This window comes from Gallinula chloropus (genome assembly GCF_964237585.1).
Source record: "Gallinula chloropus genome assembly, chromosome: 17".
Classification (NCBI taxonomy): Eukaryota; Metazoa; Chordata; class Aves; order Gruiformes; family Rallidae; genus Gallinula; species Gallinula chloropus.
In genome coordinates, this window is record NC_140102.1 from 2,885,022 (window position 1) to 2,900,258 (window position 15,237).

The following is a 15,237-nucleotide window of genomic DNA, read 5'->3' on the forward strand; positions in this document are numbered from 1 at the left end:
ATGGCACTTAGCAAGCACACTGCTGTAATGCTGTTATTTTTCACCAGCCAACTGTTCCACTTTATACAACACTTAAGTAACAATTTCACAGCCATTACCAGCCTGCAGTAATGACATGGGCTGAAAGCTAAGCGCTAACTGGTTGTAAACTGCAAAAAACTGGGAGATGCTAAAGTAGACACTTTGATAAATGAGAAAGGACATTGCCTGCATTTTAATTGGACCAGTTGAAGCCTCTTTTATCACTAGAGTAAACATAGTGTTTAGTGGGTCATGAGATACAATTGGGAATCACTATCTTTACGCGCTTAGGAAATATATTCCTTCATTTCAGGTGTGATGTATTGATTCTGGGAGTTCCTTCTATGCTTTTTGTTGGTTTTCCTTTTCCTTTTTTTTTTTTTTCTTTCCCTTTTCCCTTTCCTTGATTTGTGCCCTGTCAGCATTGATGGGGTTTCAGGGACTGAGGACTCCCAAGGGCTTTGTTTGCCATGATTGATTTGGTGCAAGGGGTGAGCTACTTAAGAATCTCAGTAACCGATGCGATGCACTGTGAGCAGTGATCCAGAGGTAAATAACAGCTTGTAGAAACACCTATGAAACCGTTCAGTTGGATAGACTCCTTGTTTGAAAAAACCACAACTCAAACCCACCCATGATGGAAATGTTTAATAAGTCTTTTCTTTCCTTCTCTTTTCCAAAGTGGGACCTGGCCCAAAGTGATGGGCACAAAATACTTGACCAGCTTCACATGCTGCTGCCCATCCAGAGTGCTTTAAGCAAATGTACAATTTGAGTATTCAGCCTGGTAACTGTGAGCAAAGCTTTGTCACACGCCTTTCTGTGTATTGCAGTTGAGAAATCTTAGTAGGCTGAACTGTGGCTGAACTGGGAGCCTGTCTCACGAGCGCTCTGGAGAGCAGCTGAAGGGTCGAAGCCCCAGCTTGCCCTGTGACAGCCAGGCAATTCAATAAAACAGATTTGCAAGGAAGTAATTGAGCCCTGACAGCAGTTGTAGTGCTTTCACCTCAGCTATCTTCAGTTTTATCTGTTGATAAATAACATACCATCCGTTATTATTAACCCTGTTTCATCCAGGTCATTGTTTGGTAATTGTAAAGTGCTGCTGCCACTGTAACTTGGGGTGAGTAGGATTCTGCAGTTCCCCACAGCAGCAAACGCAGCATCCAGACCTGCTAGAGGAAAAAAGCATTTCCTGGGATTGTTGTACTGAAGCTTTCATGCTAATTATAGAATTATATTTAACTGATTCTTCAAAGAGTCCCTAACCCCTAATTCTGAAGAAAACAACAATCTTGTTGTTAATTTTGAGTAAAATTAGGGGTTTGGGGTTTTTAATGGATTACTAAATTAGACCTTATGAACAACTCTTCTAGGAAATCCTGATCTGTAGACTGCAATTACCCCAAGGAGTGTATACAAGGATCTGCATTTGTTTTGAAACGTTAGAAATCAGTGCAGGATGGCAGCTTGTTATTGGGTAAAGTGAATGTCAAGGGTAAACAAACTCAGCTTGTCTTCACTGGTATTGTGTTCATTTTTCTGGTTTACCTCATTGCTCTGGCATTTGGAAGAATCCAGACAGAAAATAAGAGGAAGGTAACAGTTATGTGTCTGTGTTTGTACACTAATTTTAATAACTTTAAAATAACATTAAAAGCCAGAAGTGAGAAACCTCCTCAGCCTTCAGTGTGTGACCCTTCACAGCTTCCTCGATTGCAGCATCGCTCTCGCATATGTGCCAGCAGAGCAAGGTAATGCTGTACTCTAAGGCTGCTTTTTTTCTTGATTCCCTACCAGTTTTGTTAGTAAAACACAGAAAAACATAGCTGGTGTATTGTCAGTATCATCTGCTGTGTGTTTGTAAGTAGCAGTTGTAACACAGTAATTACTCTTAACTCTCAGTTATGGAATATGGTTGCTTTTATGTAAGGCTACCGTCTGCTTGGGTTTCCAGGACATGTGCTGTCTGCCTGTCACGTGTTGTTCTCCCATTCTCCCCTTCCCAAAATGTTCTCCAGGACAATTGGGGGGTGTATTTCTCCAGGTTTTCAAATTGTCTCACAACAGTATCAGTGTTCCTGCTCATGACTCCAGGAGGCTCTAAGACACATCAGATACGCTTATTGACACGTGCAGATGTGGGAGCACCAATCAGTTGCTGATCAAATATACTGTGTGCTATACCATGGTTTGTTATACTTGTGCAGGAAACCTGTGGGGCCAACCTTACAGCCCAAGGTCAAGACAAATGTGGCTTTGTGAAGTGACACAACTGCTCCCTTGCACTCTCACAAGCAGTCTTTGGCTGTGAGGGATGCAGCTGCTCCTGCACTAAAGCACAGGGGGTTGGCTCCATCCAGTTGCCTTTTCAAATACATAAGCCCAGCACGGTGGTCCAAATCCCACACTGGCACCTTCTCATCAGCTGTGATCAACTACTGTAGAGACAGTGGCCACATTAAGAGTTAGAAGGGTGGGTATGAGTTTCTTAATCATTGAAAACTTAACTTGGAAAGATCTGAGCCCCCCTCATTTGCCTTTAAAGCAGGAATTGTTTTTCTCTAGTTGATACCCAGCAGTTTTCCTTTCTGATTTGGAACAGAAGGGCAGGGTCAGATGCTGGTCACCAGGAATAGCTAAGGATACATGCTGAAAAATGTTCTGTCCGGATTGCCTGGCCCTTTTCTGTCTCCCTCTGTTTCTCTAAGATGCCAGGAATGCAGTGTAATTTCCACTTCAACCATTGATCTCTTGTCCTGAGGGGTGGTTTTGGTCTAGGAGCCGTTACTGCACCTGCTTAAAATACATTTTGTGTAGAAGAACTTGAGCACAAGTTGGCAGCATTCAAGGATTAATTCTCTTCCAGGTGTGCTAAGGAAATTACAAGTGCTGCCATTGGGTTAGTGGCAGCAGAAATGAGATATAACCCTTTTTCGTCCATGACAGCTGAAGGAATCCTTTGGCTTTTTATCCTGAAAACATCTGTGTGCATGTTGTCCTTCAAAGATTTCACAAGTAATTTCATGTGGAGGCAGAGCTGATAGTGCTTGTTTTACTGATATTAGCATCTCTGCATGGCAGCAGCTGTTTATACAAAAAATCATATACCTTTTTGGTTTTTTGCCCAGAATTGAGAACTTGCCATAACACTGAGAGGATTTTGTGTATGAGATTTTAAGCAAATATAATTAAACTGTCATTTCCTGACAGCTCATATATGAGGCTGTTTGACCACAATGGACTTTTTGTTTTTGTAAACACATTCAGAAACCAAAAGTTATGCAATTGGGAGCTCCTGGTTGAGTTAAACTGGCCAGTGTTATGTAGCTGTGAACTAATTCAATAGCGCCTTAAGATATGTATTTAGATACTTATTTAAAGAAAGGGAAGGAATTAGGGAAAGCAGCACCTGCTAAGAGGAAATAAACCAGATTTATTCATTTAAATAAGTGTATTTTTTCCTCTTTTCCACTGGATTTTCAAAACCAGAAGTACTACACTAACACATGCGAAATAGAAAGAACTTCCCAGCAGGAGCCGGTCCAGTTGTCGTGCCTGTAAGGTTTTTCCATGCAGGTTTTCCTGTTTAACCTCAGGCATAGAAATGGACTTCCAAAGAAACCAATCGGTTTAGGAAAAATAAGAATATTCCAAAGTATTTTTAGAAACAGAGTTGATGGAACAGCTAAACCCAACAGTATTAACAGAAAATGTGGACGCAGAAAGATGATGGAAATTGGAGTAAAGATAAGAAATGTCATCTTTGAGTGATCTGGGGGAGGGGGCGATAAGAAAAGGTAGATTTTGACTGTAACGTGAGACCTAGCAGTGGCTCCTTGCTCCAGATATAAGCCTCAGCAACAACTTGACTTGTTTTGTGACAAAAATGATACTTTCCTCTCCAATACCGTGTCTTCTAGTCAAGAGAGAGCCTGAACGCGTGCGCTGGTACCCACTGTGTGGGTAATGGAAGAGCAGGAGTGAGGAGTGTGCTCCAGAACGTATCCTACTCTGCAATTTAGCTATGACTAAAGCAGTAATTACCATTAGTTGGATACAATTTCTATCTTGATATCATTTCTTCAAAATACAGAATTCTTAATTAATTCTCTCATCTCTTTTCCTTGTAACACTATCGAACTCTAATGAGCGGCAGCATTTTCTGTGGGGCAGTAATGAGAATATAATGAAGAAATAAGTAACAGATCGTGCTGACACTTTTGTTTCTAATTGGTGAAACATTCCCTTGTTTCTCCTAGGGCAAAGGTGAAGAAAGGTGTGAACATTTTCAGTGTAAGAGCCAGCAGCCCGTACTTATGGGACATCAGAGAGAGCATGGATTATACTGGGAAACATGCACCAGCTGTTATTGTTTGCCAGAGGAAATCTGCTGCCTCTGAAAACAGGTAGGTCGTTTCCAGCAGTCTATCTTTAATAACTGACTGTTGTTTTTCCTTCTCAAATCATTTTGCCTTGATTCTAATAACTTTTAGTGCATGATGAAAATGCTTTTGGAAAAGCTGTGGCTGTCTTTTTGTAGTGTATTGCTAATTCTACCCACATGCACTTTGAGCTAAATGTTATTCAATTGTAGTACTCTTAGGAAGTTAAAACTAGCAGGAAATGCTGTTTTCACACAGTATTTAGAAGAACGTGTTTCATACCTGTTGTGGTTTAACCTGCAGGCAGCTAAAGCAACCACACAGCCACTCACTCACTGTTCCCCCCCGCCCCCCCTGCCCAGTGGGATGGGAGAGAGATTCAGGAAAAAGAAAAAAGATAAACTTTTGGGTTGAGATAAAGAGTGTCATCTTCCTTTGCTGTCGTATTAAACGATGATGGTGATGAACATAATAAAAATATAGAAAAGAAATGATGTGCAACACAGTTGCTCACTACCCGTGGACCAGCAACAGCCAGTTAGTTCCCAAGCTGCAGTCTAAACCCCCTGACCAGCTTCCCCCTCAGGTTATCTGCTGAGCATGACATCATATGGTGTGGAATATCCCTTTGGCTAGTTGGAATCAGCTGTTTCTGGCCATGTCCCCTCCCAGGTCCTTGTGCACCCCCAGACCCTCACTGACAGGGGTGGTGTGAGAGGTAGGTGCAAACATTGCCTAGCAACAACCAAAATACCAGTGTGTTATCAACAGCCTTCTCATCCTAAATCCAAAACACAGGGCTGTGCCTGCTACTAGGAAGAAAATTAACTCTATCCCATCTGAAACCAGGACAATATTTCATAATTCAGTTGAGACTAGTTTAATCTCTTCAAATTATTTGCTGCCAGGCATTATAGCAGGGGGTAATTATAGGGCTGATTGCGGTGGGGGTTTGGGGTGGGTTTTGCTTTTTATCTTTTTTCCTTGGGATTTTTTAGGTGGTTTGTTTGAGGAGGTTTTTCATTGTTTTGTTTGCTCTTTATCCAGAGGAAACTAAATCATATTCCTGGTATGGTGAGATTTATATGAATTTTTAACATAGGGAAGGGAATAGATTTTTCAGTGTTCATTCCTATTGTGCAACAGCTTAGTTAGGACACTGACTTGTTTTAAACAGCCTTCATCTGGCAGGCGGATGTTCCCTTTCTAATCATAACTGATTGCTTTAATGAATACATTTTTATATTACTGGCTGCTGTTTGCTTTTTGTTTCTGGAACTGAATGTCAAGTGCATTTTATATGGATCTGACTGCCTGTTCATGTATTGTGTTTGGCATCACTGTTAGAAAAACATTTACTTCTGAAAATTTACAAAATCTTAGAGATTTGGGGGCGTTATTATGGGGTTTAAATTTTTTAAGGAAATACATTCTGAGCCTAATAACTGGGAAGCTTCAGGTCTTTGCAATCTGGGTATAGAGGAAGGGAAGAATTTCCCTTTATAATCATGACATAAATAGCTTTATTTTTATTCTAACTCATATTCCACACAGAATCTCTGCTATTGTATCCTGAATTTTCTCATCTAAACCATGTATTGTCTTGTACCTGTCTGAATTTTATTGGTCAAAGAAGCAATGTGTATATATGCCAAGGTCAGAGCTTCCTACTGTCTAGCACAATCTGTCAGCCAGATTCTTTAAAATCCCAGTTCAAAGCTATTTGAAGACAGCGTGAATATTTTCATTGACTGAAATGGGCATTGGATCAAAATCAAAGATTATTTCAATGGTGAATTTTCCATCACGATTTATCTTTTTTGGGTCCACACAGTGCATTTGCCTGATTTCCTCTTCTTCATGGGTGGATTGAAACTTGGCAACTTATTTTGCCTCACTATCCATCATTCAGTGGCAAGCCTTCAAAATGACTCCTTGTAGACACACACACAAAAAATACAGGAAAATTATGATGTCACCTGCCATGCAGTTGTTGTGGATTCTGTGTATGTTCCCATGCTGAGTATAAGCATTGCATCATGTTTATTAAAAGAAATGTGAGCTCATATACCTATTAGGTTTTACTGGAAAGAAAATCAAGTGAACAAAAGGTGTATATGTAACCCTCACCTAACTTCTGATTTGACTTATTCCATCTGAGTTCCCAGTTGAGATTTGTGTTTGTTGAGAACTTCTTCCTCTCTGTTTGCAAACAGATGTAAAATATTTGCAATATGTTGTTCAGTATGTTGTTTCCCTCATTAAATTTAGTCATGTCTGTTTTGCTATTCATTTGAAGAAATAAGATGAAGCATTATATGGAGAAAGAGGGTTTTTTTTGGGAAACAATTTTATCCTTTTCTAGACATGTTTGATGCTACTAAATATGCACGATAGATATAGGTATTACTGATGTCCTTCCCAAATTTTTTTCCTCCATAGTCAATTTAGAAATTCAACAAACTCTATTTCCATATTGTTTCATTACTCTTAAAAATCACAGATCTGATCACGTGAATGCAGAGGTGGAAACATTAATTAAGGATTCATACTTCTGTGTTACTGATAGTTTTACATGAATCAGGATAAAAACCAACTTACTGTGACAGGTGTGATTTCATGGATGTAGAGGCACTTGTGGAAGTGACAAACTAAACCAGGATGCCTGAGCATTTCTTTATCAAAGTCTGAAATATATCAGTCATTTTGTTTGGAGAGGTTTTGGCACTGAAAGCTTCTCATAACGGGATTAACATATAAATATTATCACAGCCAGCAGGGTGGTTTAGAATGAATATTAACAGCAAATATTGTAAGTCTGTATGAGAATAACTAATTAAGCCCATCTGTCAAATATGATTTGAAGTTCTCAGTGCCTGGCTTATTATGGGCTTGTGACAGTGTTCCAGATTAATGGTGAAGCAATTACAAAGTTCTCCCCAATTCTTCCCATTTCGTTCTCAGGCAGTAATAATTTTGTAACTCTCTAAATCCTGACCCGTGAGATTATTAGATGGGCTTATTACTTGTAGCATCTGTACAGCACTTCTACTCTTCTCTGAGAAGTATCTATCTTCCATCCCTCTATTGTCATGTAGAGAACCAAGAATCCAAATAGAAAATGGTGTGATGGGAATTAACCAGTGGCTCAGAAATGTGACTTGGGACACATGTGGGCACTGATTGATTCAGCGTGATACAGCCTAAGATGTGCCATCCTTTGCACTTTGGAAATTGGATGATCTTTCTTAATTTCTCATGTACTGAGGTGAATAGAATAGAAAGATGAGGGTAAAGGACTATTGCATTTGTGGAGTGTTTTCTTGGGTAAGTGCTGTTTCTCATTTTACCTTAAATTGAGCTTCTCTCTGGTGCTGGTGATGAGTGAGAAGAATAGCCATAAATGGAATATCTGTATTCCTGTCCTGTCTTTCCTCTTGGACTGGAAGCATGCCAAGTAGGATGGATTTTGGAAAATTATTGAGGTGGCTGAAGATGCAGATTTATTGGATTTTCCTGGTCTGAAAAATGTGATTGATAGCACTTTCCTGCATCCATAGCTGATGTGCAGAAATTAAGTAAGACATTCTGATATAATATTAATGGGTGTCATGATCCTCTTAAAAAATATAAAAATAATAAAATATTTTGGTACAAACATTCGTTATTCCATTAGAGAATACATTGCTGTCCTCTGTGCTGCTGGCAGGGATGAGGCCACTGAGCCAAGCAAGGGCAAAATAATTACAGAGAAAGCTTGGCCATCTCTGAGTAGAACCTTGATGTCTGGGTATGGCAGTTTACAGCCTTATCTCCAAATGTATTTGAACTGTACCATGGATAAGCTTGACTCAGCAGTTTCCTTCTCCTATGCCTGTTGTTGGCAATGTTACAAAGATGATGTTTCTTTGGATGCTTTCCTCCTTGCACTTTAGGGTTACTGCTCTATAGCTTTGAAGGAGACGTTGGTTTATGCTGCCTGAGATCAGATTCAGGTCCTGCTATTAGTACAGAAACTTATTTTCCTTTGGAACTAGGAGTGACTGAATCATTCTGTGACAGTGACAGTCAGTGACAATACTTTCTGGGCTATATCCCTTATTTGTTCCTGCATATATAGTTTTTTTCATTATACTCTATTTCAATGCTTATTTTCACTAACTCTTCTATAATACAAGAAATTAACTTGATATTAGATAATAACAGGGGACAGGAAAATGTATGGCAGTACTGCCTTTGATTTTCCTACACAATATTTTCTTTTTATTACATTTCTACCATTATCACTCTACCATGATGCTCATTTGCAAATCTGGTCATTTAACATTTAGCTTTCATGTGGTACCAGCAGTGAGCTAGTGCTTCATTCTCTTACTTGTTGCATCTGCCAGTACATTTGATAGACTCTCAAGAGTGCTATAACCCTAAAATACTTCCAAAGCAGTAAATTTGACATAAATAACAGCCTAATAGCCACAATAATTACATTATGCCTCACACTGGTGTTCATCAAAATGTTTAGTAAAAATAGTTTTGGCTTAGATCACCATTATTTTTTCCCTGCTGTTTGTGTGCTCACATGACTCTATCACCTAGAAGTACATTATTGCTTGGAAAGAAAACTTTCGACTTAGTGGAACTACAGAAAGATCCATGATGCATCAAAAATAATTTCCAGTTTATTTTGTCCCACCATGTCCACATTGTGTATGAATCACATGAGGTCAGTTTGTCACAACAAAGCAATAGCAAGAAAAAGACTGCAGTGATCACATGTGCTTTCAGATGGGATATATTCAAGTGTGGTATTAAAAAAGCTGGATGAGTAGGGTGGGCAAAGGGTTGGCTTAGGCTGAATGCTTGGGTGTTTGTACAGCAACACAAGGGATTATTTGAATAAAAGATTTCTCCTGTTGTTTTTGTAATACTATTTTTATTCTGGTGGGATATCTTCTGTGTGGTTCCAGAATTACATTCTGAGAATGATTCAGCCCTAAAAGAACCTGGGTATTCGCTCAGCATCACTGATGATGATATAATACATTGAGATCTGTATTACTGGGCAGATAGAGTATGTTAATATGATCCTGAAATGCTAGAATTTAATCCAATCTAGATATATGGTTAATGATCAACTGTAGACATATTTATTCTGTGTGGCTTTAGATTTCATACTGTATACCATTTGGCTTTTTCTTTTACCTTGTGTTGTTTGAAACCTCTAATCCTCCAATACTTTATATGTTGTGATGATGCAAAAGTACCAACCAGCTCAGATGTCGTGTTTACATTCCACTGTTTGAAAGCAATTAGTCACAAAGTTCCATTTCTCATTTTGAAACTTAAACCTGCCCTCTGAGGGAGAACCCTTTGAGATGCAGAGGCAAATGAAATCTGTATGAACCAAGCCTCAGTGCATCATTCTTTTACATGCTGACCCACTTGGGTTTTTTTTAAAGAAAACTATTTCATGTATCAAGAAATGCAGAATCTGTCTTGAAATCATCCTACTCAACACTAATGTGCTAGGAAAAAAAAGGTTTATGGTTATTGTCTTGAAGCAAATCAAAAGAAAAGTGATGAAATATTAACCAGCAGCTATTAGATAAAGGCATTATTAGCCAGCTTTTTCACCTGTTTGTTTGAAAGAGACTAATTCATTTAAAAACAAAAAAAGGTTGCAGGAAAACACTTCAAAGGCAAGGAGATAGTCTTCTGGACTCTGTTCCTATATTTCTGACGTTTACATGAAGGAGATACCACAGGGCAATTCCATTGTCATTACAAAGAAGACAATTCCCTTTAATCTCAGCTGAATTTTAGGGTTCTCCTTAGAGAAGGCGGCTATTCCTGTGTTCTTTCATTTGTGAGCATAATGCTACTGGAAACAGGAAAAGTGACAATTAGAATGCAACTGCTGATGCTGGCTTTTGAAGCAGTTAAAGAGAAGTTCCCTCATTTCCTTTTGAAATCATGTGCAGTAATATAGTATTTACCATGTCCTAACAGCTGGTGGTGTTGAGAGCTACATCGTTGCTACGTGCACATCGCCTTAAGGAAAGATCATATGTATCATCTTAAGGGAAGAGGTAAAGGTGAAGTACCTTAACAGGTACTTAACAATTCACAACAGGACTGACTAATGAGGAAAGTAGAGGACACCCTCAATCTGCCTGCACCTCTTCGTGCCACTGCAGTATCCCTCCATCACCTGCAGGACTTTTTATGCTGAATGGGAGAATTCAGGTATCATCACCTCTGTGATGGGCACAAAGATAGTGTTGGGGTTTCATTCTCCTTTGTGGTCAAGTGCAAAGTACAAAATTATAGCAAAAAGTTTTAGGTCAGGGTCAGGATTTACTGCAGTAACTATAGCTGATTGTGTCTTTATATGGTTTTAGCAATACAGAGTGAAGAATGTCCTTTAAACATAACTCCTCATGTTCCCAGAATACATTGATATGTTGACTATTTTCTCCTGGTCTTTACTGCTCCTTCCCTAGCTAAAAGTATCTGAAAAGAGTAGTTGAAGCTTTAGTTACACAGCCATGTCCATCTGGTCCATATCATACCCTTAGCTTCAGGATGGTTCAGTTGGGTCTAAAGGGACCCGGGACAGAGGTTTGGAACAGTCTATCCCACGTGGAAAATAAGTCCAATGAATCATTGCAGGCTGTAGTGATTACAGATTGGTGTCCTAGTTGCCTAACTGGTCACAGGCCAGTGGCTACTCACTGACCATCCACCAAATTCAGTATAGATCCAACTCTTGCATCCACTCCAGGATTTCCATCTCTGTTTATCCAGAAACCCTGGGAAGAAATTCTGTATCCTCTACAATGTCACAGCAGAAGACAACCTGAGAAGGTGTTGCTTAATGGGAGTTGGACCAGTTCCATGCTTTACATATGTTAGCATCAGGATAACCTCTCCCAACTCATTTCAGCTGTGACCCCAGGGTCAGAACTTTCAAGAAAAGGAATTTTGGCTGCAGGAAGCATGCTTGTAAGGAAAGATGAATTTAATTTCCTGTCCTAGCTCATCTAAAAGCAGGGGTGGTTTATCCCCTTTGTATTTTTGGATTAAATTTTATTGATTTTTATTTTACATACAAAAGTAATCATGGACAGCAAGGATCTAATAAATACCACATAGGTGAGTGTGGTGGTTCAGCCACACTCATGATAGCAAAGTTGATTGTATAACAGATACTCAGTATTCCCTAGTTCCTGAGCTTAGCTAGGAATTTGAGAAAAGGTGTGCTGTCTTCATCAACAGTTACTGTGATAGCTCAAGAAGTGGAGGCTTGTTGAATGAACCTGGGAAGTCCTGGGAGAAATTCTGATGATTCCTGTGCTCACATAACTAGAGACTGTACAGTGCTTACATGGGAGAATGCAGAGTGCCATTTTTGGTGTTTCAAGACAGAAAATTGTCTGTGATGTGCTGGTAATTAGGTTTGTTTATAGTATCTTCTGTAAAATGAGGTTCTATAGCACAGTGATCAGCATGACTTTGCTAAAATGCCAGGAGTTGTCCAGAGGGAGCCTTGAAGATACTGTAATTGTTCAGATTAAATGATCTGCCTCTGTAAAATCTGCAAACAATAAATAATGTTAAGTGTTTAATCCCCTTTCATTGAGAGTTCTTGGCATGCAGAACTGGGAAGCAAAATATTTGAGGGAAACAATGTAAGACTAAGTAATATGGTAACAGAAGGCTGTGGCAGAGAGGGCACATCATTCACTGGGGGTTATACTGGGGTTCTTATCTCCTGCCTTGGTGATATCCAGGTGTTTTATGTGTATTTCTGCCACCCCTTTGTAGAGGAGATGCCATCCCTTCTGTATGATGTTGGAGTAGCTAAAGGACATTTCCAACAGTCTGAATAACCTCATGCACATTTAGTATCTTTATTTTTACCCTGGTGTTATCCAGTGTCATAAATATCATTCTAAACCTGAGGAGGAATGACTTCTGTTAAGAACCTTAAGGATTCATCATCATCATCATCATCATCATCAAGCTTGTTCTGTTTTGTGGTACTCGGCACTCTTGTCCTTAAACCTTCAGTAGCCTCAGGGCTCAAAATAACAATTCCAGTGGCACAATAACAGTTTCCTACCTATTATGAAAGAGACAGCAAGTGAGTGATCTCCTCTCTACTAAAAATCTAATGCTAAATGCAAAGGTGTGTCTTGTGAAAGTATCTCCAGTGGATTTTCTTTCCCTTGGAGGAACTCTTGCAAGAAGTAATACTGTAAGAAGGAACTCTTGTAGATGTCAAAGAGCTGGAAAGAGTATGAGCTGAGGCTGGAAATAAGACTGTTGATGTTGGGACATGGGGATTCCCATTTTTAGGAGAAGAAAAGTCATTAGATCTAGCTATTACATTTGAGTCAACATACAGCAACATGCAGACCAGAAGGTTGACTGAAAAGTGAAACACAGTCTAGCATCCATACAAATCATAAAGCTAATCCTAAGTAAATTCTAACTGCAAGCGCAAGGCTGAAGTTCACTGGGCATGTGAATTACTTTATGGCTTCAGCTCTTAACATACAGATTTCTTGATGGCATGAACAAGCTAGGGCTGCAATATTAACTATCTCTGGGTGGTTTGTATGAACTGATGATGAAGATATATCCAGTTCTCTAATTATTTCACCTTGGCCTTTTAACCACCTCTGTGGGGTAAGACGGGGCTGCTGCCTCAGCTTGATAGAGGGCACAGAGAGGACATGGGTTTAACTTTAAGGATAGTTCTGACACTAATAAACCACATAACCTAGTAGGGTTTATGTGCATGCAGTGGAATGGAATGGGGTTACATAGCTAGGATTATGATAAGCTCCATATCAGTTGATATACTGAACAGGGAGCTCAGAGCTAATCACTAAGACAATGTGAAAGCCGGTGGTGCATTGTTTTATAGCTTCACAAGCCTTAATAACTTGCCCTGGGACATGTGGGAAGTGTGACAGAGCAGCAGTTAGATGGAGATCTTCTCACATGTCAGCTAGCCCCTTGAAAGTCAACTTGCACCAAAGGCTGCTTGCTTTTTTGTCTAATCAGGAGATACCTTCCCTCCCAGAAGTTTATGTGAAGCTCTCTGGAACTGGTGGTGTGTCTGAGACCTCTTTTTGAAGAGTTTCTGTTGACTTCCACACGGGTAGAAGAAATTCAGCTTTGTTAGGGTAATAGGATGCCTTGTCTTTGTGGACATCATTGATTCCAGCACACACACACACACTCTCACACTCACACTCTCAGCAATGGGACAAGAAAGTGAGGTGTGAGATTTCCTAGGCAGAGGTGTCTGTGTGAGCACTGGGTATCTGGGGTTACATGAAGGGAGCGTGTAATGTGATTCATTCCTCCCCCTGCATGGTAAGCTGCAACAAGAACTTCTACCAACACGCTCCACCTCTTGCAAATGTTTTCCAGCCAAAGGTGTAAACCATGTATAAAGTTTTAGTATTGTATAGAGGTGTTTTAATGGTCAGCACACTTTCAGTTTGCACCTCTGTTCAAGGCTGAATCTTTCAATCTGAAATCCATCCTCGTTGTGCAACTGTCTGAATTGTGTGGTTTATGTATGGTAGTTGGACTCAAGATTGAGCATAGGAGCACATAGAAAAGGCATTACATGAGAAATTAGATAAAGCTGCATTTTAGAGTGCATAGGAGTGGGGAAGCAGGCTGTATCTTCTGTGGCAAATAAGGAGCCAGGAAGACTGGCTTGTGTCATGATTCCTTGGAAAAGGACAAGGAGTTATTACAGGGTACGTTCTGTTTGTTACTCAGGAACCCCGAGAGCTTTTCCATGCAAGAAGCATACATACAATATCATATCTGGTGTATTTTAAAATCTGAGCAACTGTCAGCCCTGCTGTTTCCACTCTGATAGAAGATCAGCCTGGGCTGGTCATGATGGGAAGTCACAGTCCTCTAGCAGATGAAGCCATCTGATAAAGCGCCTGTCTACCACGTACTCTGCGCTGGTGCTGCCGATGCGAAGATGATGAAGGGATCAGCTGGCTGTGATGTCTCTGTGGCTGAAATTAATTTTCAGGATGGTAGCTGAGGGATTGCCTGCACTTATGCAAATGTGTTAATATTATTCTTAGTTTCAGGGATTACCTGAAGCTAATATTCAAATGTGCAATTAGCTGAATAGATAACTACTATCTCCATCCTTTCTGTAAGTTTTTCTCTGGCATATTGCAAGGAAACATGCCTGCCTTTTCCTCAGGTTGAGCTGAAATACTTGCAGAATACCTTCGATGTTGACAAGATATTATCTCTTTTTAAAGTCTTTATTCATGGGAAGCTTTCCTAAATCCTAGTTTTGTGAACTTCAGCATGAGTGCTGAGGAACAGGATCGCTACTCAATTTAGACTGCTGAAAGTGAGACTGTATTACTTTCATCTGCTATTTCTTACACTGCCTTCCTAAATCGACTATAAAATCAGTCCCAAAGCATCTGTTTCTGATATTTATATAATTCCCATTTTGGCTATGCTTTAATGCACCAGAGTCTCTAAGTCTCCCTAGGTTTCTTTATAGCAGCACTGGCAAATGTAGAGCTGCTCTTATCCCATATTAAAGATGAAGGTTGTCATACCAAGACACCAAGAAATATATGTTGCTGTGGTACCAGAGTACTGCCATGTAGAGATAAATGGGACAACTTGACTGTGACATGGGGCCACATGCTCATTCAGCAAGCCCTGGTCACAGAACGAGCAGCACCTTAGAAAATAGGATGTGTTGTATTTTACATGACATACCACTGTGGGCTGAGAAGAATGTGAAGTGCTGAGTGGA

General features: G+C 39.8%; 1 protein-coding gene across 1 annotated transcript in view; it reads left to right on the plus strand.

The window, feature by feature from the left end:
- The window catches only part of TMEM132D (transmembrane protein 132D), a gene marked incomplete at both ends in the record, with an annotated part of 253,454 nt that overhangs the window by 96,988 nt on the left and 141,229 nt on the right, over positions 1-15,237 (plus strand). The window contains one exon of the mRNA XM_084272110.1: positions 4,284-4,430. Coding sequence (XP_084128236.1) covers positions 4,284-4,430 — 147 coding nt within the window. The remainder of the gene's footprint in view (positions 1-4,283; positions 4,431-15,237) is intronic.